The sequence below is a fragment of the Anser brachyrhynchus genome (genome assembly GCF_964034855.1).
Source record: "Anser brachyrhynchus genome assembly, chromosome: 5".
NCBI classification, from domain to species: Eukaryota; Metazoa; Chordata; class Aves; order Anseriformes; family Anatidae; genus Anser; species Anser brachyrhynchus.
In genome coordinates, this window is record NC_137699.1 from 60,124,043 (window position 1) to 60,149,244 (window position 25,202).

General features: G+C 44.2%; 1 protein-coding gene across 2 annotated transcripts in view; it reads right to left on the reverse strand.

The window, feature by feature from the left end:
* Nucleotides 1-25,202, reverse strand: part of MNAT1 (MNAT1 component of CDK activating kinase) — a 124,425-nt gene that overhangs the window by 21,703 nt on the left and 77,520 nt on the right. For both annotated transcript variants that reach the window (XM_080592853.1, XM_080592854.1), the window contains exon 7: nucleotides 16,030-16,151. In XM_080592853.1, coding sequence (XP_080448979.1) covers nucleotides 16,030-16,151 — 122 coding nt within the window. The remainder of the gene's footprint in view (nucleotides 1-16,029; nucleotides 16,152-25,202) is intronic.

The window sequence follows — 25,202 nt, forward strand, 5'->3', positions numbered from 1 at the left end:
ATGACAGTGGCCAACTTAGAAAACACGAGCTCCAGTTACTTCTGCAGCCTGGGAAGTGGGTATGTACACAAAATAGCGCCAAGCAGGGGAATGGGGGGTGGAGAAAGGAGGATTTACGTTAGGACTGAAGCCAAACTCCAAAGGTATTTGGTACTTAGCTGCCTTTGAGGATTTTAGCCTACCTGATTTAACAAAGGCTATATAGGAATTGTGATAGGAACAGATCTGATTTCCCTTCCCGCATGTTCCATCTATTCTACCTACTGTGCCTTTGCTGCTGTGCCCCATGCGTTGATACATCCTTTTATACTAACACCTTTCCTCCTCTGCTCTTATTATCCTTAGCTAGTATGTTTTTCAAATCAAGTTAGGGCCTAAATTTCATTAAAACTGGCAAGACAGACTCCTCATTCAACTAGCTGCCCCAGAAAATGTCACCTTCATCTATTCAGTGTTCAAACCGTTTTTCTGTAGTAATTTGTCTGAGCACTACCTTCTGTCTTCTGGGGCAAAACACCTACCTTAATCTGTAGCTGCTAAAACAGTCAATGCGCTGACATGCCTACAGGAACACCTAATAACGCAACAGCAATAATAGCAACGAGTTATTTTGTAAATGTAAAATGATATACAGATGTACATATATGCACACACGCACACACACGAATAATTCCAGCAGGAATTACAGCTTTTCTGGGTGCACAGAGCATGCCTCCAGGGCAGTCGTTCTTCATCACCCTCTTCTTGAGGGAAACCAACAGTGCCACTGCAGTTTCTTCAGCACTTTGCAAGGAAGTGGAGAGTTTTGGGGGGCTCTCATTCCCCCCCAGCATGTGGTAGCTATTCCATTGGGAGCACCCAAGCCCTTTGCCAGAGGAAAAGCAACATTTTTAGAAACAGTTCATTAAAAGAAAATGTAAACTATTAATTCGGATGCGGGATGGGAAAAGGGGGGGAGGAAAGAAGGTGAAGGGAAGATAGGTGTACACATACTTATTTAGATGACATTTTCTCATTACTTAAAAAGCACTAAATTTAGCGTGTCTTCTGAACCCTTTTTGTTTAGCTTGTTTGTTTTTTTGTTTTGTTTCAAACATCAAAAGTATTTTAAAGCCTCTCCTTTATTTGTATTTCTTGCTTTACATACTGTTTTTGCTTTCTTAAGGAAACTGGCAGCTCAAACGCTGTTTTAAAAACAAGTCACAAACATTTAGCAGTGTTGCCATTTCAAACACCAGACTCAGCTGAAACTGCTGTGTGGCAAGACTGTGCTGTTTCAGCTGCTGGAGCCCTCAGAAAGGGCAAAAAATGCTGAATAAAAACAAAATATAAGTCACGAATCAACAAAACTCTGGGGTTTGTCGCAAATAACCATCCTTCAAAGCCGGCCAAAATACAGGATGTGCTATTCTTCGAAAACACCAGTAGCCTGTTATCGCCTCCACCCAGCCATTCCAGCTTATGTGGTCCCCTCTTCTGGACCGAGCACTCACTTCCCTGTGCCGAACGGTGGCATTTCAAAGCAGACACCCCTTCCCATTTTACAGATAACGAACCAAAGCACCAAGGTCCCTAAGGAGCTCAGAGGTGTAATGCCCAAGATTTTGGTGAAGATTTGACCGCACCTCGAGCACTGTGTTCAGTTTTGGGCCCTCACAACAAGAAGGACATGGAGGCCCTGGGGCATGTCTAGAGAAGGGCTACGAAGCTGGTGAAGGGCCTGGAGTGCCAGTCCTGTGAGGAGCGGCTGAGGGAGCTGGGGGGGGTTTGGGCTGGGGAAGAGGAGGCTCAGGGCAGACCTCATTGCTCTCTGCAGCTACCTGAAAGGGAGGTGTGGGGAGCTGGGGGTCGGCCTCTTCTCACAGGTAACTGGTGACGGGACCAGAGGGAACGGCCTCAAGTTGTGCCAGGGGAGGTTCAGGTTGGAAATGAGGAGACATTTCTGCTCAGCAAGAGCAGTCAGGCGTTGGGACGGGTTGCCCAGGGAGGTGGTGGCGTCACCGTCCCTGGGGGTGTTCAAGGAGAGGTTGGGCCTGGTGCTTAGGGACATGGTTTAGTGGTGACATTGGTGGTAGGGGGGTGGTTGGACCAGGTGATCCTGGAGGGCTTTTCCAACCTTAGTGATTCTATTACTCTTGCTGCTGCTTACAGTAGCCTTCTCACGCTTTCAAAGACAGCAACAGGGGGGGTGAAACCAGCTGCCTCTCCTGAGGTCTGCACCAGAGCCTCTGCTGTAAAAATGCCATTTGCATTACCGTACCCCCTCATCGCTCCCACTGAAACAAGAGGTGTGCACGTGCATGAGGAAGGTACGAAATAGTACTGGCATCTCCACATACTTGCTACCCTCATTCACAAATTATTTTTCTAGGGGGATAAAAATAGCATTAAGAGCCACTGATTTTCTTCTTAGGGACAGATTCTGATCTAAAAATCTCAGGGCAAACAGCCTGTAAATCCTGTTACCACAGTACATATGGGCAGTTGATCTTACCAGATAGCTCCAGATGGTTTTTCAGCATTTCTGTTTTGAAATGCAGGAAAGTCAACTAGCAACAGCTCCCAGAAAAGCCCCGTCCCTGGTAACTTGGCCGGCCTCTTACCCTGATGATCAGCCTGCAGCATTACTGCACTGCTTCGCTACGCAGGGACTGCCATTCAGGCACCCGCATCCACTTGCTCCGCTTGCAGACATCCCTGAGCCACGTGGTGCCTACTGCTCGACTGCATGAAAGCACCTGGGAGCACTCCTCCTGTTCACACTGCTCACCCTCTCTGCTGCCACGCAGAAGCAAGCAGGATCCAGACACGTAGTGCCCAAGGGCAGGAACGCTTCTGCAGGCCTAACTGCTCCCACCACCACTACAAATGCCCTCTGCCAGACCCGTGTCAGACTTTTATTCACACGCTTATTTTTAAACCTCTCACCCTCAGCGCACGAGCAAGTTCAGTGCGAATTTTTCAAAACGCTGTTTTGACACCGGACACAAAGCCGTGCTAGGGAACACGTGAACAGGATGCACCTACATCATGGAATAAAATAAAAAAAGGGCAAGATTTTCTTTCCCTATTTCAGATTTGCTTGCAGGCTCGGTATCTGCAGGACTTTTCATTCCAAAATTAACTGCGCACTGAAGAGTCTGGAACAGCAGAGCCTTTATGTTTCCAAGTTTTGAGATGGCCTCAGAGTCCAGATCTCCCCTTCTCTCTCATTTCTGGAATACTTTTTGACAACTAACAGAATCAGCGACCACAGAGCAACGAAGCCTGCCCAATCGATCACGGCCTCGATGTGAAAAGAGGAGGAGGAGACAGGGAACCTTCTAACGACAGGAAGGGGAGAAGAGGTGTAGATTTTTTTTGGCTTTATGCACAATCATTTCCTCATGAATTCTGGAAAAGCGTCAGGGAATAAAGATAGCAGCCAGCACTCACCTTCTGAATCGTTTTAAGGGAGAACTAAAACACAGGGGTAGCAAATAAAGGAAACAGAAATACTCTGCGCAAGGCAGATGATACCCCCATACATAGAGCTGGCATAAAACCAAGGAAAAGAGGTTCTTTGGGAAATTCCCAGTAAGTACAAAAATACGAATATGGTAATATCCACATTTTTTCCAAAGCTGATAGAAAAATTAAAGCACAGGTTGATGCTTCTGAGAATTAAGGGATCGGTAAGATTCCCATGTCTGTGGGGGGAAAGAATGAAGAGATGGAGAAACTACCTCTTATGAGTCTCAATTAATGTTAACAGACTGCAGAGCAAAGAGAAGAGCCACCGCACTAGACTCAGGACCACAGCTCCACTTCTATCCCTCCAGAAAGGCTCACTTACTATTTTGAAACGGGAGCAGAGGTGCCTGGAGTGGTGCCTAAGTGACCAATGCCAGCAATACCCAAGAGATGGGACCTCCTCTTTCCACAGAGTTCACAGAATGGCTCACGTTGGAAGGCAGCTCTGGAGGCTGCCCGCTCGACCCATGCTGCTCAAGCAGGGCCACCCAGCGCAGGCTGCCCAGGGCCATGCCCAGATGGCTTCTGAAGATCTCCAAGGAGGTTCCTGACTCCTCACGTTCGTGGCTACCATCCCGCCTCTCTCCCTGCTGTGAGCGTTTCTCAGCCCCGTTCCCAGGAGGGAAAGTCACTGGCCCTTTTCCCCTAGCACACCCCTGCACAGCTCTCTGCAGCCCAGCCCCAGAGCTGCCTGCCCAAACATCTGCACTCTGGAAGATGGGAGAGGAGTCAGGAGGCAAGGAGCAAGGAACGAGCGTCCCTGCCTGCCAGCCTGACACCACGACACGCTGCCCACGACCCTGCTCACCTTGCGAGCCGCAGCCACGCTGTGATTTAGGACAGAAGGGGTTCAGGGCTGTCAGCAGAGGCAGCCCGACGTGGCTGCCCTTTGTGCAGCTAACATAAATCCTAGTTAGCTGCTCTATGCCTCTCAAAGAGCTGTCCGTTGTGTCAGCAGCTACCTGCAAGGGCAGAGGAGAAGGAAAGAACCGAGACTACTTCGTTTCCAACAGAAGGTAATTACAAACGGGAAGAGCAGACAGAAGTGAGCAACCACCCCCTGACATCAAGAAGAGCCCAGAGGACGTGCTCACCCAATGCAGCATCTTAGGGGCAGCACCACCTCTCCACCAGGACAGCTGCATATTGGATCCCTGAGCACAACACCCCATCCAGGCAAACAAATCTGAACTGCTGGGTCATTAAAAAGAATGCCTAAAATAGACTTTTTTTAATTTTTTTTTCCAGAAATATTTAAAATACAGAAAAACACAACTCATTCCAGTGCAAAAGTAACCAAGAATGTAGCAAGCGTATTACATCAACTGAAATAATAAATCTAACCTGCTAATATTTTCAACACCATACTTTGTTCTCACATGCTTTTGAATTACTCTAACACTATTTCTAAATAAATCCATTCAGTGAAGAAAATATCAATATATCAAAACTATTTTTTAAACTAATGAGCTTCCTCTTTTGCAAAGCAATTATTTTAAGCACTGAAAAGGTTTCCAAGGCACCCTCCACTTCCAAAAGACAAATATCAGCAATAGCTGGCTTTAAAATAAACAAACTGAAAAACCCAAATCAGCGGCGTTTGACTCAAGGAAAAACATTAAATATTTTCAAGGCGAAGAATTGAAAAACTTATTCTTTCTTGAAGGAAAAAAAGTACGCACACCTGCTGTTCTATCAATCTAAGCAGGAAACCATTTCACTGCTGCATCATAAGTAGAAGAAAAGTGCTTATTAAAACATTAATCACAGTCCATTATATTCTGACTCCATGCCAGAAGTTCCCATTACATCACTGAAAATATCTATTAACCAAAACCTGATTCTGACAAGTTACAGAAGTGTAGTGTTTAGGATTTAGTAATGTAAAAGTCAGTTTTAAAAGAACAGTTACACAATTGATTTTGCAGTGGCAAGCAAGTATAATTAATTGTTTTTGTGACATTTATTACTGCAATGGGGTTGATTTAACTGGTGTTTCTACTGTAAAATTATTCAAAAATTATTTCAAACTTCATCTACTTTTATTAAACACATTTATTGTGAAGGTATTTAATACCCAGGGCTGGCTAAACAATTTTAAAGTGTGCTGGATATACTAGTACATGTAAAACTGTATTGTCTTGTGTAAATATGGGCCTTGTTTAGAACTACGTCTCACAGGAAATTATGCCAAATGAAAACCATCTCCCCTTCTCCTCTCACTGGAAAGGATTTATGTTTTTACATTTAATACCAGTTAGGCAAAGAAACAAAAATATGGTGGCGTTGCCTTGAAGCCTGAGCAATAGTTCATCTGTGAAGCATGATTATGTTCAAGCCGCTGTTTCGTTATTACAAACGTGGCCTAACACGAATACCTCAGTTTTGAAGAGCGAGAAGCGAACAACTCAGCTCTTTCTGGAAGCCTGGCACAACACGGTTTGTTTACCTAGAACAGTTTTCAGCTTACCATTACCAAAGCTTTTAAAAACAAGATGATGAAAATCAGTCCCTAAATGTGTATATATAAACTGCAGCCAACCGACTTAATTGCGGGTACTTTCCTCAACCCACTGCAAGTAGCCCCACTCCAAAAAAAAAACAAAAAAGTAAACAAAAATCAAAGCCACAGAGCATGACACAAAACACATAACCCTAGAGAGAAAAAGAAAAGGCATATTTTCAAAAATGCTGAGTTAATGATCACTTCTGTAGTGTATGTTTAGTGCCACCAATCTTCAGAAAGATTGCCGTGCACTCGGGGGGTCAACCCTTTCTTTTTCAGCTCGAGTGGGTGCTGCTGAATGCCCCGGGATGGCAGCAGACACCTTCACTGGCTGTGCTGTGGGGTTTGCTGGCCAAGGCAAAGCGCTGTAACTGCACCACAAGCCAGCTTTGGCATCGCCGGTGAGCTTTCTGCAAAACGCTGCATACGAGTGGGTGTCGAGTAACCCAGCAACATCTCATTCATTTAATGTAATACTGATTTGAAACGAAAGCAGAAGATGCTTAGAAACGACTAATATTTAGAGATCCCAATGATGAGATGCCCATCCTGCAAACACTGGCTTTTAAGAGACTCTGAATTCAAAGCACCTCATATCATTAGTGTCTGTGATGAATAAAAGGTCTCTGGGACACACGAAGCTACGAACAGCTGTGAGGTCTGTGTTTGGGTGGGTGGTTTTTCAAAGCCCCGGGTGCCTCTCTTCTGTCCCTTTGCCCCCAACACACTCAAGTCTCTACATACAAAACATGCCTGAGCTAATAACCTTCTACCTGTCCTTGGACAGCTTCCAATTTCAAAGATCCAAAGAGCTTCAGTTTTCCTCTTCTTTCTTTTTAAGTAGTGCCATACACAACTAATTTGGCCTGGCTTCCGACAGCTTGGTCTTGTGGGTGCTTGCAAGCTCGGACTGAAGCTTTTCTTCAGCAGGCAGGACATTTAGGAGGTGTCTCACTCCCATGCAGCTCCTCTGGCGTTCAATAGGTTCTAAGCTTAGCGTGCAGCCTTTTTGTCAGCCAAGGCACTTTTTAGGGTCCCCCTCCAGACCCAACCATTCCTTTTCACGCAGCACCTACAGACTTACAGCCCCGAAATTTCTGCTGCTGCATTGCGACCGAAATCAGCGAACGGATGCAAAAACTGATGAAATGGAGGGTGATACAAAATGTGTCCCCCATTTCAGATAGGTTTGTAAGACTTGGCTTAAACTATTTTTTTGAAGGCAACCAGAAAAAAATAAAGAAGTGAATAGATGTGGTCAGATACCATTAACTCTCAGGAAAGTCCTCCAGTTCCACTTTTCCAAAACGTTCCTCTGGTGCGGTCTACTCTGGGGATCATCAGGGTTGTTTCTAAGAAGCAAACACAGCCTACCAGCCCAGCCCTTAAAAATCTTGCCTTCCATCATATCGGGTGTGAAATCAGTTACATACATAGAATCGAATTTATGAATGAGATTACTGAATTTGGCAAATGGCATCCTCCTCTGGGAGGACATCCCTCACTCCAACCACTTCGCGCTCTTCAGACAAACTTTAAACATTGTTGACTTGTGATCGCTGTGAGAAACACCACCCGCTAGGAATAAAGCTGAACAAAGCTATCTGAAGGGGGTTAAAGAAGAATCACAAGCAACAGCTTGAAAAGCTGTTTGAAGCTTTATGCAAGGCACTCCCATGTTTCTCTCTGCCATTTCAGGAAGCTTGTAATTAATCATCTTTATAGCCATTTAGTACATGAACGTGGAAGGCTGCATTACAGCTATGTTTATCAGCATCAGAGTCAAGAAGATGCATCATTTCTGGCTTTGTTTTCCTCTTTTAGGGGTCTGTTTCGCTGGCTGTCCCACACAGTCCAACTGTTTCCATTATGTATTACTCACCCCTCTTGAAACAAAAATGTTTGCATTTTTACCACTCAATGGATTTTTACAAATGCCTTAGGAGGGAAAATTCAAAACAGGATGCTCCTTGCCTTTGTAGTTCAATTACATCTGAGACCAAATCATTAATTTAAAAAATCAAGCTATCTAAACAGGCCCTTCAGAAAGCTCGACAGTGTTTGCCTAGGCTGCCCCAGAGCAACTCCTTGACATGACATCTTTGCAGTCCCTTACGGTGGCGTACAAAGCAGGAGTGATTCTCACATGTCGATCAAGACAAGCTCTTCCTCTCACCAGCAGTCCTCCATGAGCTTCCAAGCCCTGCCCTCCCATGCTCTCCATCACTTGACTGACTTTGCTCTTCTTGCTCCTCATCCCTAGGCATTCCTCCCTGTGAAGGCTGTCTACCGCTGGGCTTCACGAAAGCATTTTGAGGCTCTGGCCTGGGAAGAGCCACAAAAGCTGAGGACACTGAGGCTGTCCTGTTGTTGGAGTGAGAGATAAGCAGGAAAAATTACTTGTCTGTCCAAAATGTATCACTTTCCTTGTAGTAACTGCACTGTTCCCAACGCATAGGAGTCAGAGAAAGATTCAAAAAGGCAACACAGTGGAGGGCAGGAGAAGCAAAGAAGGAAAAGCAAAGTAAAGAAGAGCACAGAACACAAAAATTACTGGCCTCAGACTTACCACGACTTCCAAGAAGCATTGGGAGATCTAAACCTTAACTTCCACAAAAAAAAATCTACTTTTCTAAGCAGATGGAGAACAGGGAAGGAGTGAAGACTGCGGACGTACGAAGTCACAGGAGAACCACACATAAAAAGTGATACCAATGTAGGGGATGAAGGGAAGGATGAAAGCAGAGGAAGGCTTTCAGATAAGAACTATCACAGATCACAGACCACCAGGTATGTTTAAGTGGCTAGTAGTAAAAAGACGTCGATTTGGTGAGACACAAGAGTGCAAAAACCAGGGCATTTGGCCCACACACTCGCAGGATGCCTCCTGCCGCATTGCAATCCATCATCAGAGAGCTTTGCCTGCCGCTGTTTCAGCTGCCTGCTTTGCAGCACTGCCTCTACACCTGCAGGGAGGGCTCCGGGTTTGCCTCCTACCACCCTTCAGCAATAAAACCAAGGTTACCATCCTGATTTTTTGGAAGCCATTTTAAATATTTGCTAGTTAATCCTGTAGTAGTTTGCCAGACAATTATTTCTTCCTTACATTAAGGCTCTGAGATACTTATATTTAATATTACACGTACTTTAATAAACAGCATGATTTAGTATTCTGCAACCCCACACTACAAAAAGACTATTCTGGAATAAATGGTATAATTACATTTCCTACAGCGACCTTGTAATCTCTTGAGTATTTATTCTAGACTAAACAGCCTTACTCAGCTGCCCTGTGTCTGATTGTCGATGAAAGAAGCTTGTTTGACAACTGCTTCGAGCAGAAACATATTTTTTCCATGATTGCATGAAAAAGTAAAAAAACATTACCAGGCCAGTGTTCTGAGCACAGAGACTCATGTTAGATCGATGAGTTAATTTTGAAGCCAAACGCCAACAAAAACAATCACCATGGACATTCTGCTGTCATGGCCAGCTTTTGAGGTTAATTTAGTGGTACATATACAACTACAGCCAACTTTAAATATAAGAAACGACATGGTGTGTGCAGGCTTCCTTCTTTGTTTCTTTATATATTTTCCATATTCTCTGCTTTTATAACCCTCCCGAGACCTTTTACAGTTACAGAACCCACACTATACCCACAGGTGGGCGGGCAGGAAGTGAAACTCTCCGTTTCATAAGCAGTCCACTTTTAATATATTCAATTGCTAATGACCTTGACAGAAGAGCTCCATGCAAAACACCATATACTTTAGGGTGTCGTTTGAAATGTTCATAGACATTTTTGCCAGAAAGCTGATTTCTTAAACAGTAAGATCTCAGACTTACTATAGGCTGTGCTCCTTTGCTCAATTTCCATTCGGCTGGAAAAAAATCAGTGCTAATCTACCTACTCCGTATTAAATTTGCATCCTTCCAAAATCTTACGGTGAAGCCTGCAGGATTTCTGTAGTATGCAAAAACAATACAAGGCCGTTTCTACATCAAACCAAATTAAGATTATAGACACAGGTCTATTTCCTTGTTCCATCCTCTCTTGAAACAGATAGCACATTCATCCATATTCATTATTCAAAAAAAATGTACCCACAGAGTGCTATTACCACCATTCATAAGTCTTTATTCAATTACTTATGGTATAATCAACAAATAAGAATTCACTTTAACAGGCTATATGCAAATGGCATTGTGTCAGTAAAGCAATAATTCACTTCTTACCTGCCAATTCTCATTCATTAAGTGTCTTACTCAAAAGTCATCGAAGCCAATAGAAATCTTTCTATTGACTTCAAAGAAGAGAGGATCAGGCCCTGCAACAGAAGTCACTGGGAAATTTAGACCATATGCCTTGGTAGCCAAGAGAATTCCTGTAAGAACGAGCACAGCCTTCTCGGTGCGCTCCAAAGCAAGACAAGCTTTCCTTGCTCTTACTCAATCTTTTGATTCTGACTGCTGAGCTTATTGAGAAACTATATTCTGTTTAAAGGAGCAGAATGAATTCAGTGTTCAAAATCAATGGGCCAAGACAGACCAAATAAGTCCTTCATTTGTGGCTTTTCTCCTTTTCCAAGATTCAATAAATATCAGCATACCCCAATCACAAAGTGAGCTGATTTAAAAAATCACCTGCTACAACTTTTAAAGCCCAGTGTTCCTGACACCCATTCAAAATCAATTCTCAGTTCTTTTACTATGTTGTATGCAAGACAGAAACTGACAGGGTTTTATCAAAAACTAATCCAGCCAAAGACCTGATCAGCAGTGGTTCAATAGTTTGGAGAGCATCCTCACTATTCCTCATTTAAAAAAATACCACAGTGATTGACAGCAAAGAAGTTGCACTAGTCATTTCTGGATTAAGTGCCAGAACTCTACATGTGGTTCGAATTACACTACAACACTGTACAACAAAGAAATATGCAGAAATTTTCCACTTGAAATGAAGGCTAAAAATTAAATGCTAACAAAGCTGTAACAGATATGAAATCCAGCCTCCTCATCTTAACTCAAAATTTGAAACGACTTGAGCTGTCCTACACTAGGGAAAAAAGAAATGGATCAATCCAGTTGCTCCTTATAACAAGCGCAGTGGACTAAAACGTTCATTCTATGTAGAAACTTCCTACAGAGCTCCGATTTTCCATCAGAACTTAACCTCAACTCTCAAAATGGCATTTTGCTTCGGTTTAACTTTTAAATTAACAAAGAAGGTACTTTACCTACCCTTGTTAGTGTTTGCCGCTGACGTTTACTTTTGCATCATACTTAAACAACACACTAAATAACTTGGGTGCTCCTAACAATGTGGTTAGAGATGAAAACAAGTCGATACATCAAAGGGAAGTCCCATTCTTCCCTACAGAAAAGCAGATATTTTTGGAGCAAACTCAACTGTCATATGCAGATGTATATATTCGGGAGGCATCTCTGCAGACAAAGCTAAGTAGGCAAACATTATTTTATTTTAAACAGAGCAGGCTTGACTTGTTTACAAGGTCTGCACAAGAGCTCTCTGTTAAGGCTGAGGATTTTTATGCTGAGTGCTAACAGAAATTTTAACTCATACCTGTGAATTACCTCTAGGCTGTGAGAATGGCGTGAGCAGGACTGGCTCTGTGCTGAAGAGGTCTTTGGATTTGGATTACAAGGACCGCTCCTAAACTTTAAGACACGAAATTCACCCATCTTTTCCCACAATGTTAATCACATACGCAGGTTTTTGATTCACAGTAAGTTTTTAAGTAGCTTGTGCACAGCTCTTCCGCAGCTGTAAGCACTCGGTGAGAATGCTTTGTGGCAGCTCCTGCTGGCTGTACATGTGTCCGAATAATCCCAAGAATGCCTTTACATTTTTCAGGACCTCAAACAAACATCACTTTGAACTTTGGGTTTTTTTGTTTGTTTGTTTGAAATCAAAACTACATAACAAGCATATATTTTTAAATCAACAAAGCTATTCACAGGATAAAGGCAACTCATTTCCACCCCCATCCTGTTTTGCTCTTTCACTACTTGGCATGACAGAGTTTGTTTTATTTTTCATTTCTTCTGTTTTGCAGTAAGAAAAATCCTATCTATTCCAGACCTCTAACCACACAAATTCAGTGTGCTCAGCTAAAACATTAGCAAAAACAAAAAAGGGGGAGAAAAAAAACAGAAGACAGACCTTCTTTAGTTTCTTTTAGGAAAACCTGAGGTAAAGCAATGGCAGCGAGTGCCTGAGCATCCCGGTGCTCTTGGTCTTTCTCAGCCACACGATTCCTCTCCCTGGAAAGCCGTGGTAGGTCAAACAGCCTTGCAATGGCTTGGGCAGTTGAACAGATTTGGACTGATTAGGACTAAAAGACGTTACCCACTTTAGTCAAATGACACCGATCTAACAGCTTCTGGTGACCGCAGAAGCGCCAGCAGTGCCTTTAATCGGACCAGCTCTCCGAACACAACCCCCATCATCAAGTTCCCTTCAACCTCACCCAGAAGCCTGGGACTTCCCGATGCGTGTCACCAAACACTTGGGTAATTGGGAGCAGCAACAAAAATCGCGCAGACACAGGGCTACCGCTCATTACAGAGCACACAGCAGCTGTATAACCTCCCTGCAGGATGGGTAGAAGACCACGATCCCAGACCCCAATTTTCTCCAAGGACAGCACTGCAGGTTTGGGTGCTCGTGGTCATCTTCTCCACTTCCTCCTTTCAAGCCCCGTTTCCATCTGAGAGGTGCAGGCAGGCGCGAGCTGGCCTCACGGGCTGCACGCCTGCCGTGCTCTTTGCCACCAAGAGCAAATCATCACCAACCTGGATGCAGCGCGCCCGGTGGTGTTCACGGGACCATCGCGGGACTTCCTTGCCAAAACCCCACAGACACGGGAGGCAAGGGAACCTCCATCACACTGACGAAGTCTCCCTCCCCCTGCCAGAAGGTTAAATACTGTCTACAAGTTAGTGCGACACACACTGCTCCTAGAAAGCCATGCAATTTTCAAAAAATGTGAAAAATTAAAAAGAGAAGAAAAAATGAATGGGGGGATAAGAATGGGATGGGACACGAAGGACACAAAACCCTACACACAGTACCGCTCATTTGTATCGGAGAAAAAAAGGAAAAAAAGATTTTTCTTCATCATTGTCAAACTTCCAACACAACAGCAAAAAAACAAAGCATCATATGGATGTTAATGCTTTTCTGCAGTGCACAGAATAAAATAAAATTTACAGCCCCAGGAGAAACTGAAAACAAGTTTCTAAAAACATTTTGAACGTAATTTCCTTATTTGCAAAACATGCAAAATCCATATAGAAGAGCAGTGGGAGGACACAGAATCAGTTTATTGACTACACAGTGTCTTTTTTTTAAATTCTAATGAGCAAATAAGTCAACTTATAAAGCTAGTTTTTTAATTAAAAAAAAAAATCCTAGCAAATGTTCTCAATGATCCCTTAAGAATTCACCCTTTTTCTTCCTCTTTGCTAGAAACCTTCTTGCCAGCTGTCTCCTCCATTACAGCAGTTTACCAAGAAAGAAATAGCAACGTTTATGCTGCAACCTAAGGTAAGTCTTGCAGAAGGTAAGAGGTTAAGATCTAAATATTCAAAAAGCTCTTTCTGTTGGGTGTTTTGAAGACAAACTGCATCTTACCAAAAAATAAAGTCAATAAATTATGCTGCCAGATGAAAATTCAAAGTCTCCAGATTACTGGAAGTCTCCAGGTTGGCAGTGTCTTTGCAATAGTCTGGCTCCAGAAGCTCAGATGATAGCAGCCTGCGCATTTGAGGGAACTATTTAGCAGTAATAAATGGCCAAACTTTCATCTGCAAAATAGGTGACAAGAACATGAAAGGTTGCTATACTTTACAACTAACGACAGCATGGTCAAAGTGAACAAAAACTCACAAATTTGGAAGGACGATGGAAAACTTCTTTCTTACAGAAAGATGATGGAAGTGGGGATGATGAAGAAGAAGGAATGAAAACTACAAACTCTTTTAGATTTAACCTGTCTTTATACGAGTCCAAAGTAAGAGGAAACTAAAAATCTTTAGCAGGAGTGGTTAACATTGTGCCCAGCTCTTCTGCCTCTCTCAGGCAGCTGTATGCAGCTGCCTGCAAAAACCCCAAACCAGGGACCAAAGCACATTAGTTAAGCATTCATCAACAGGAAATGCGCATGAGTTCATATAAACACAGAAACACAAATATATATAAATGAATAGCCTTGCATGGTTTAAGGTATTTCAGACACCCAATGGAATAGGGTTAGAGTCGTACCAGCTGGGAACCCACAGCATCGATGTATTTGTTTTGGAATTGCAAACAGCCTCAGGACTCAGCAGAACTCTTCCGGTGGGCACCGCGTGCCTCCCCTTACCGAGTGCCTCCCCTTGCCGCCACAGCCACCCAGCTGCTCTTAACTCTTTCACCACCTGCAGGGTCAGAGCGGACAACCGGGGCTGTTGGGGCTCAGGGAAGTAAAACGAGGCGCGTGTCAAAGCACCTCCAAGAACAGACCGAGTGCTGCTTGCAAATCCTGCTCCGAAGACTCTCGCACGCAGACACGGCGATGCGACGGCGCTGTTTAAGGCACGTTGTCCTGCAAGGTGCTGGGCTGCCTCCGGAGCAGAGCCGCGAGCGGTCAGATGGACAGCAGGGCAGATTCCTGCCTGATCCAGGTGCCAGCACTCACCTTACGGGGGCACGTGCAAAGGGACAGAGGCTGGGAACTCTGCTGGTACAAGCCGTCTTCCTCCCCCCCAAGCTGTTTCACTTGCGATAAGGCTTAGGGCTGAGAGGGCCCCAAGGCTCCCATCGCCCCGGAGGTCCCTCACAGCTGTGCTCCATCCAAACAGGTGGTGAAGGCCGAATCTGGCTCTGCCCAAGTTTAAACTGCTAATTAATATTTGGTCTCAGAAGCCTGATATCAGATAATAAAAATTACAGGCACCAGGAGGACAAAGAAACAATAAAAATGGAGACAATCTCAATTCCAGACAGCCTTGAATTTTCTAAAGCACCATTAGGTCGCTTATTTGTTTAAAAAAGTTCATCTACCTCTAGCATTTTCTGTGTGAGATGCAGTTCTGCCTGTGCCACCAAACTAAACAGGATTCGTGTTAGGATTTCAGTGGTCTCTGAATCTGCATCCTCAAGTGTCTCAACTTTCTTCAGTACTTTCTGGCTTCAGGTTTCCCCATAGGGGCAAAGATAAACATATTATTATTATTTATTTTTTTTTTTTTTAAACTCTTTCTTGCCTTGCCACTCTGTGTGTTCATTCTGCCCCATCGTTTTCCAGCCGCTGTAGGTGCTTGTGACCTTGGAAGCCCAGCCACAACCAGTTTGGGGATACTCCCTGTCCCAGCGGTTGGGCATTTTCAGGTTGCTTTTCAGCTGTGAACACCCTCCGGCGAGCAGACGTGTCACTTTTGGCCTTCCCAGCCTCCATTTTTCAGGCACAGCAGGCTCCCTTCCAAACACGGCTGCGCACCGTGATGCCACCAAGCTGCTGGACCAGCCCTGCATTATACTTTTTGACAAAGTTAAGCTCTGTGCTTCTTTTCTCACAAACGCAGTTTGACTGTAGACAGCAGTCGACAAGTAAATCTACCCTTTTCCGTGGCAAAAGGCCCAACTTTAATATTTTTACTGGCTTACAGCTGGGTAAATTAGGCCCCAGATTTTTATTTATTTATTTTTTAATACCGTGCAACTGAAAATGAACAGCTACTTCACTACGACTGCCAAGGACAACCTTAAAAACACTAATGCAATCCAGTCCAGCTCTCAATAGATCTATAAAGGCTTGAGGACCAAAAATTTTAGCTTATCCACCCAAACAAAATGTTGGTTGGTTGGGCAGGAAGTCTAATATTTCATTAAGATCCTTTAAAACAAAACAAAAAAAAGCCCCTACATCCTGGCAAAGTGAAGATGGTAACAGTCCCAGCTACAGCCCTGTGAAATGGGAATTAAAACTTGCAGCGTTACTTACCCCAGCCTTCCCAGCATTTCAAGCTCTGGAACTTTTGGTCCATATGTCTCCACTTGCAGGGGCTGATACTCGTACAAAGCTTCCTCTAGCTTTTGCATGGGAGCTAACGAAATATGCTGACCCTGTTAAAGAAAAGAAAATATATGGTAAAAATTGCTAAAGAGCAGGTCAAGGTTTTATTTAGATTTCTTTTTTAAATGCATTGCAAAAACAAGTGTACACCATTAAGCTGGTCTGGACAAAGACCATTCCCATTAAGGACACGCTGTCTACTACAGCACTCATTTCTTCAAGATTTAAACTTTTTACTGTGATCCACAGTTCAGAATTAATGTTTCATTAGCTGCAACTATTTGGACATGGTAGGAAAAAAAAAGGGGAAAGTTTTGCTGAAGGCAGGCTTAGTGTTAGAGAAAGCAGCTGCTTCCAGTGCCACCAGTAAAATTATTATTAGGTAAAAATTTCATTTATCAGAAGTAATATCAAACAAATGTCTCTGAGCAAGCCTATTAGATTCTGTAATCAATGATTTCCTGAAAGCCCTAATTAGAAAGAGAAGCCACTTTCATTTCTCTCTGCAGGCTTTGTAAACTCCCATATATAATGGCTCTCAAGATACGACTTTTACAGTGCAATACAATTAATTCATTCAGCAAATTCCCATTTGTTTCATAACTAAAAATATAGAAACACACAAACATAAAATTTTAATTCCAGATGGTACTTTTGCAAGCCCTTCAGACCACTGAGAAACAGCTAGACTTTCTTCCCCCCCTTCTCCAAGTCCCTATCACTCCAAGCTCTCACAAAACAGGAGACTTGTGGCTGCAAAGGAGGGGTCAGGAGGATATGAGATAGAGCCAAAGTTAACAGATGTTGCTGCATGACATTCTACACTGATTTGTTGATCTTTCACACAGTTTCAATTTTCTACTGTATTCTATGGTGCTCACAAAAATTAGCAGCAGCAGCAAAAAAGACAGACCACGATGATCTCCCCCAAAACAGCCTGGCTTCCCCTCCAGAAACTGACCTTCACATCTGCAAAACGCGGGAATTTGGGAAAGTAGCAGGATTGTTTGTGTAGACATTTTGTCTGCAACGGGAGATCGGAAGCTTTCCATGGCGCAATGCTGCGCATAACCCGGGCTCCCACTGGTGAGCACTTGCTCTGCTTCAGTTCCCGGGGGCCACTCAAAGCATCTACTCCCTCAACGGGGAGCTGAAGGCTCCTAATCCGGGACACTGGGTTAAAATTAACTAAACGGGGGGAAAAATAGCCAGTAGAAAAGGAAAGCTGCTAATTAAATTTCTGGTTGAGGACAATGACCTGCCTGAATTAGTAGCGTGGCTATTTTTGTTTAGAGAGTTGCGGAAAGTGGATAAGAAAATTGAAGATGCAAGTCCTTGCGAAGTGCTATCATGGGGCTAGGCTGAAATAAAAGCAGCTCACATCCTCCATTGAAAAGGCTTTGTGTTTGTGATGAGAAGAGAGAGTTGTGGCCTTTTTCTGCACTGCTGACGAGCCTGGAGGGGCAGCCGCTAGCAGTGCTCCAGTGACAGCGGCTCAGAAGCAAAACGCGGTGGAGAAAGTTCCCAAGTCAGCCATGAGTCACTCCAACTTCCAACGCTACCGCACGCTGCTATTTCTACGCCGCAAGCTGTTGCTGCAACACTAAAACCAGGCGACCACACTTAAAAAGTAGGAAATAAAGGTTAAAAATTCAGCATTGATACTGCTTCGTGATATTTTAAGGTCTTTTTATATTGCTAGGCGTTGTCACTTTACAATCTATTCAAGCTCACGAAAATATTAAACTTTGTAGCTACCCTGATGTGGGCACGTAACACCCAGTGTAAGAAATGAATGCTTAAGTAAGACTTTCAGATTTAAAGCTTTGACAAACTTTGCATCTCTGACCAAACTGGAGGGAAAAGATGCCTCATCATTTTATATGTGAACACCCTCATCTGGTGAGTGAAAAGCCTCAGTCTTTCCAAATCCAGAGGAATTTTGTTCCAGCCATAGAAAAGAAAATTCAGTTTCAGGCAAAGATCAAAACCATGATAAATATTTTTGGAAATTACTTGTGTGTGGAAAAAGGGAGCAGCTCAGATTGCAGGAGCCACATCTCTGGAGGGCATCACCAGAACAGCTGCTCGCTGTTAGCAGAGTTGCCATTGATGCATTCCTAACACTTTTTTAATGAGAGCAACTTCTGCTGACATTGGCCAAGGGACGCAGGAGGGCTCTCGACAAACGGACGGGGCTCATCGCCAGCCTCTTACCCCACCACCGCTTCTGTGGCTGCAGATGCCCGTCTCCGCCTGGGGACTCCTGGTCGGATGGGATGAAAATATTTCATTTGTCTTCCTCTGGGGCATTCCCAAGGTGCCAGAGGCCAGAAGGGATCGCGATGGTTATTTACTCTCACGATGCCCAACTGCTAAGTGCAAGTGAGCTGCGCTTGGACGCTGGGAGGCTGACCGCTCAGCGTGCCACCTGCATGGCAGGCACTGGTGTACGCACCACAGGGACAATTTACCTTTTACCTTTCAATGAGGATGCCCTAGGACTGTCAGCCCAGGCAAAGCACCTTCTTTTGAAAGGCATCCGATCCAGACTCGGAGATTTCAGGTCATAAAGGTCCAGGCACATCCCCTAGGTAGGTTATTCCAATAGGCAATTATTTTCACCATTAAACACTGGCAGCTCGTTTCTGGCTTATGGAGCTTAGTGTCAAAGCACGGTCTCTCTCTTTTGTCTCTGTTACACCCTGGGCCAGGGTACAAGTGTTAGGATCCACTACACACTTCTCCACGGCAAAACCACTGCGGTGCTTTGGGCCCAGCAGCAGATCCGCACCTCAAGGAGGCCGTGCAGCTGTGTGACGCAGCTCATTTGTTTTCTTTTCCCCAAATCACAGCTTCAGCTGATGGGCTTTGGCAACGTGGATTAGATTCCACTTAGCAACGGGGAAAAAACACGACTGGCTGCGGCTCCTGCCCTATAGCTGTCTGACCCTTAGGTAAAGGCTTTTTCCTACGAGCTGGCATTTAGTCTTCCCTGAGCTGGGAAAGGGCTAGATGGAAGCACGGGAGTTATAACATACGTTCCCGGATGAATGGGGCTGCATCTTGGTCAAAGCCCGCGAGCACAGCAGCTCTGTCGATGCTCTGGGTAGGAGCTGGCCGTATGGACGCTGCCGACCCCATGCCGTGCAAGTTTAGGGCTTGGCCGGGCGGGCTCCTGGGCAGGCTGGGTTCCTGCTCCTTCGGCCCCGTGCAGGTTACGTGGAGGTCTCAGCGCCAAGAGCTGCACAGATCCGTGCAAAAAGCTGGCACGGAAACCACTGAAGTTCACCGTTGGAAAAATGCTGCTTTTCCCCTTTGCGCTGCTGTTTGGCTAAGGTGCTTTTGCAACAAACCTCGGTGAAGTTAAAAGGTTCAGTCTGAGCGATTTGTCCAGCTAAAAGCCGTTTGACCATCAGCATCTCCCCTTTGTGTCTGTCCTGCGGTCCCCAGCCACTTCAGAAGTGGCTGCTATACAGGGGAAGCTGTTGTGTAATTCGGAGACATCACATGAGACAATAACTATTACTTCGGACTTACACAGCACTTTTCCAGATCCAAGAAACATTTCCCATCTATGAGGTAAGACTTATAAATTTTCTGTATTCCACCTAGACAGCCGGCCTTATCTCTTAGCCAGCCTTACCTCCTTCCAGCATTAGGAGACAGTTATTAGCACGCTAAAACCGAGATGAAGGCAGCGGGTCCAAGCTCCTGCTTTTGCATTACTTTCTCCCGACAAACCTAAGATCTGACGTTGTGGTCACGGGTAAGTATTTCTAATTCCCCTCGGATGCTGTAATGTTTGTGTAAAAGAAACTGACAGCATCCAAATGGAGACAGAAAAGGTTTCCAAGAACACAGACAACAGATTTTCCTGCCTCTTCTCCCTCCCACTCCCTATCTTCATGGCATACATGTGTTTTCTCTGGGATTATTTTAGGCACTGTAGCTGCCTATTGCATTTTGGAATGTATGGAACCGCAAAAAAACACTGCTAATTAGAATGAAGGCATTTGCTTATCCGTAGAACTTTGTTTATTTAAAAGACTGCACAGCAGTGGATTTGCGAGCAACTGATTTTCCATTCATGTACTGTATGGTTTTAGATTAAAGGAGTACAGGATTAAATTGGGGGGAGAGGGGGGATAATGTCTTTGCATTACAAATAAAATGGACTGTTTAAAATGGACTGATTTACTTCTCACTGAGATGCATTGTTTGAGCTCTCTCTCAGTTTAAATAGTAAGAGAGAAAAAAGTAGCCAATTTTTGTTTCAGAGTGTGATGCAAGATGGCATTAACTGAAAAAAAAAAAAGGATTATATGCACAGATGCGAAGAGCTGCCCTTGCAGTGACACTGAGCTTGTTTTAAACAAAAAAGCAGTAAAATCCAGTAAGGTCCTTTTAGGAAACATCAGAGCCCACTTCAGGTTATTAGAGCACCAGAGCTAGTGTATCAGTGCACCTCTCACCCAGAGGCTTGGCAAATGCCAGGTGTATTGGTGCTTGCTCGCTATCAGGAGGAGGTTATTTTAGCACAGACTCCAGAAATCCCAGCTCGAGGTGAAGCCTTCAGCCTTCCTCCCATCCTTCCGTCTCTCACCTTCCCTGCCTCCAAGACTACACTGCCTTTCTTCACCCCCGTCCCTCTGCAGCAAAAAGAAAAACAACCAGCAGCCTTCTCAGAAATCTCCAGTGCCAAGGAGGAGGGGAAAGGAGAATGACAACTCCAAAAATGCACTAGTAGGGGAAAGAGGAGGAACAGCTATGCCACAAAAACATCCCCAGGCAAGAGACAGAAGCCAGAGATTGGGGTCATTAAAACATGCCCAGACAATGCCTGTTTCTGTGCTGGAGGTGGCTGGACCAGACGACGTAGCTGATCTTTTTGCTTTTTTCATCTCTCTGCGCTCAGGAACTTGCCCAGGTCTGCTATCACCGCACTAAGAGAACACACCGCACACGCCGGATAACAGAAATAGCAGATATGTGCTACGTCCCCCGAAGCCGGTTTGCAGCAGTGCTGTCTCTGGGGGTAATTCTTTTCGCCATCAGGTCGCGCTCCCTGCGCAGCCAGAAAGGAAGAAACTGCTCCCAGCACAGCGCCAGGGCACGGCTCTGCTAAAACGCATCCCAAACATCAGCTCCATCACACGCAGCGCTGCGGGGGGGTAACGAAGACCCTTCCTGACACACTGTCACTTGGGTTTGCAATGACCCCAGTGCTTACCGGTGGATGTTAGAACGATACTACAGACTCCTTGAATTTTTTACTATAAGTTGTCTTAGAAAACCATGTTACTTTTAAGCTCACGACAGAATTCAGGTGTTGGAAAGATGTTTTCACGATAACAGAATTTCTTAGAGAACAATCTTAATGCAAATATCCCGGGCACTCGAGCCAAAAGCTGTTTTTTCAGTTCCCACCCTCCCCATTTACTATTGACAAATCCGTGTCAGCAGTGCTAATATGGCTATCTGATTCTGATTAACTACTTTGTTTGACTACAGTAATACTCAGGGAAAGGAGAATGAAACTGATAGATTTGGAGGGCTCAGTTAATATTATTTTAACCTTTACCCTCCCTGTCTTCCACAGCTTTTTTAAATAAACAAGAAAAATGTCAAACTAAAATGCATAATTCCATTCCCTAGCCTAAAATTCCTGTGCCAGTGAGTTTTTTTCCAAGCACTTAAATATCTGAAACCAACTGCTCTTTCTTCTGCTTTCAAAAACCAACAACAAATCTAATTTCTTTACACAATTATAAAAAGTACTACGGGGATATCCCAGTAACTAAGCAGAAAAAGAACAAATGATCTGACACAGAAACCATCAGGATCAATTTAAGTTTTCCTATCGATCTCAATAACAGAATCCAACCACATGTGGCAGGGCGAAGATAGAAGATTTGCACCCCACTTCTCTTGGGGGTAGAAGATTTCAGATGCCTAGCACCAACCTGACTAGATTTAGATTTCCACCCACCCCCCCCCAGTAAATTGAATTTTCAAAGCCAAAATGGATTTAAAAAATGTGCTTTCTTTACGAATGGCAGAAATACAGCCAGAGATCAACAGCACCGAAGAAGTTATTAACAAAGACGGTCACATATGTGATTTGTTACATGAAAACCTGTATCTGGGAAATTAACCACATCTATGCATGTGCTCAGCTATACTTGCCTCCAAAATTTTCCTTTTACAACTTTCTGACATAAATAATTACCTGACCAGACTTATCTTTAAGCTCCTGCCAAAAAGCCGCATTTCTCTCATCTCTCAGCAGAAAGCCTACGTCCATCACATATGCCGAAAGAGAATTCTGCTGGTTCGGTGCCAGTAGCAGGATTTAGTGACTACACTTTACAGAAAAGTCTTTTGCCCTTTCTTCACATCAGTGGATGACACTGCCTGTTTGCCCCTGTCGTCTCCCAGCGAGCTGTCGAAGCACAGATATGATTCAGGGGATAGTCTGGATGTTTGCAGGACCGAGTCACGCGCTCATTTTCGGCAGAGACTCCAGAGCTCTGCCAAGCTTTCCTCAAAATCTCCGTCACCGTTCAAAGGACGGCACTGTACGCAAGACAGCACCGTTTCTGAAAACAGAGAATTAAAACACAACGGCATTTTCACACAAGTAATGAGCCCACATGTCATCCCCTGGTTTTCAGGGCTCATTTCACAACCTTGCTCCCAACTCAGCCTCAGCTCCTGCGTGCTTACTCCGTGGTTTGCAAGTGCATCGTGCTGCATGCAGAAGCTCAGCCTCCTCTGAGCCTTCTGCCCTGGCCCGTAGAGCCTTGCCTTGCACGATTCCTCTGCCTTGCACGATTCCTTGTCGGCATTCCCAGCTGGACCAAAGAACCATGCCTCAACCAGCTGCTGTGGGGGACACGGATACCTGGCAGTTGTGAGTGCAAACCTCGCCATCAGCTCACCTGTTCTTTGTCCTACAGTGGCTTCAGGGCTCAACGTGGCCCTTTTCAGGGTACACCTGCATCTTCTTTCTATTTTTCGTCGAGAGGCTTCACTAAGGGTGACTCAGAGTCCACGTTAGTTCAGTTTGTTGTGCTGTTTCCCAGTGTGCTCTGTCAGTATTACAGCATTAAGCAGAATTAAGGAAACTTTTGTTGCATTTCTACCATCAGACTTCTGGAGCCTTGACCATTTTGATTTGGCTCTCAGCAAAGCATAAGCTCTGCAGTAGCCAGTCTAATTACAGGATTATAGGCCTTAATATAATACGGTTTTAAATGCCCACATTAAGGGCCTAATTTTTCAAGGGATGTGAAACAGAAATCAATTTGACAAATGCCACTTTGTGTATCACAACAAATAACATTTAGAGAGTGACAGACGTACCAGCAGAGATCAGAGCACAGCAATAGCCACGCATCGCTCACCAACCAGCAGCAATTGTTCGAGTCTCGGTACAGCTGAACCTGCTTGGGTTCCTGGTGTGTTGCAGTAAAGCCGGGCGTTATGCTGATATGACTCCTCGATTATGCAAGAAAATAATTTAGGAATTCCTGGAGAACAATGGAACTTGCAAAACTTAGCTGCTTTATTGGTGAACCCGTCACGATCTGACAAACAATGATACATCGCTGTACCCACTGCCTGCTCTTTCCTAGGATTCCCTAAAGCAGCTCCCCCCAACCCAAATATCCACAGCTAGACAGTATCATTCTTAAGGAATGTAGAGTCTGATGGATGATTTAAAAAGAAAGACTGCTTAAACTAACAAAACCGAACAGAAAGCTGACCTCAGTCTACAGAGGATGAGAAATTCCGTGTGTGAAAATCAGACATATTCCCTATTTCACTGAGCGTACAGCCTAGACCCAGATAAATGTTGATAAAGATGCAGAACACCCCAACCAGAATGGCTTGTCTGACTGATAAAGAAATAAAGTGAGATTCCTTGAATAGCTAGATTTTAAGGAGGGACTGCTAAAATGTGATAAAACTCTGGCAAAAGAAAGCATGGAAGTTTTTTAAGCCATGGGGACAAAATAAAGGAATAAAATATGAAAAGGACAGCAAAGGCAGATGAAAAGAAGAATGTGAATAGAATAGGAAAAACAGAAGGAGAGAAAGTCAGAATGAATTATCAGAAATAGGCAAAGAGATAAAAAGGAGGCATTTAGAATAACTCAAGTCCAAAGCAGAAAAATGAAGAGCACCACCAGGCATTTGCAGTACATGACACCTCCTGCACAATATTTGTGGACTACTTACTATAAATTTTAAACGCAACCTGAAACCTGTTAGCAACATATTTACAAATTATCGCTTTTAGAATAAAGTGGAAAGTAGTTTATTTCTAGCCTTTTTTTCTCATTTGCATGCAGAGAGCACGAGAAGACGTGAGCTGATTATCGTGGTGACAGGAAGAGACACTGCAAATGTAACACTTCATGCACTGCTTTGAAAATACACATTAATTTTGTCAAACTAAATGAAACACTCCCTGGGGTAGAAGCAACTGTGTTTTTCACAGATCCTCACAAAACATGCTTTTTGTCCTTCCAGAGAGGTTTAGTTTTTTTTCCATGCAAGTTTCAATCTCTGTTTTAATTGCTTAATGATGCTCACACCTGAATTACAGACACGTGACAGCTTTCCAAGTGGCGCACACTTCCAACAGCACCTGAATTTTAGCAATACAGGACAGGATACCCGGAAATTCACAGGATCAAATTCTGTTTGCAAGCTCTGGCCGATCCCCAGAGTGCTGCAGAAAGACCCCTCCGTGCACCCAAGCCCTGCCACGGCCCCACCGCAGCGCTGCGGTTACAGGGGCTGCGGCTGTGTCGCTCCTTGAAGCACAATAACCAGAAACATCTAAAGCATCCATAGCGCAAGCAAAAAAGGAACGGTTCCTGCTGGGAAAAATCTACAACCTCACTTAAGAGAAAAATAGAAGCTGGCAGCAAAACTGCAATATAATCGCACATTTTTTTCCACTTAGTCCTAGAAAAATCCTATTTATCTGTTTATAATATAAGGAGATGCTTCATCTGTTTTACCTCATTCGCTGGCTCCTTCGTGAGCCCTTTTGCTAAAACACTTGTATTCAAGTACAAAAAAAA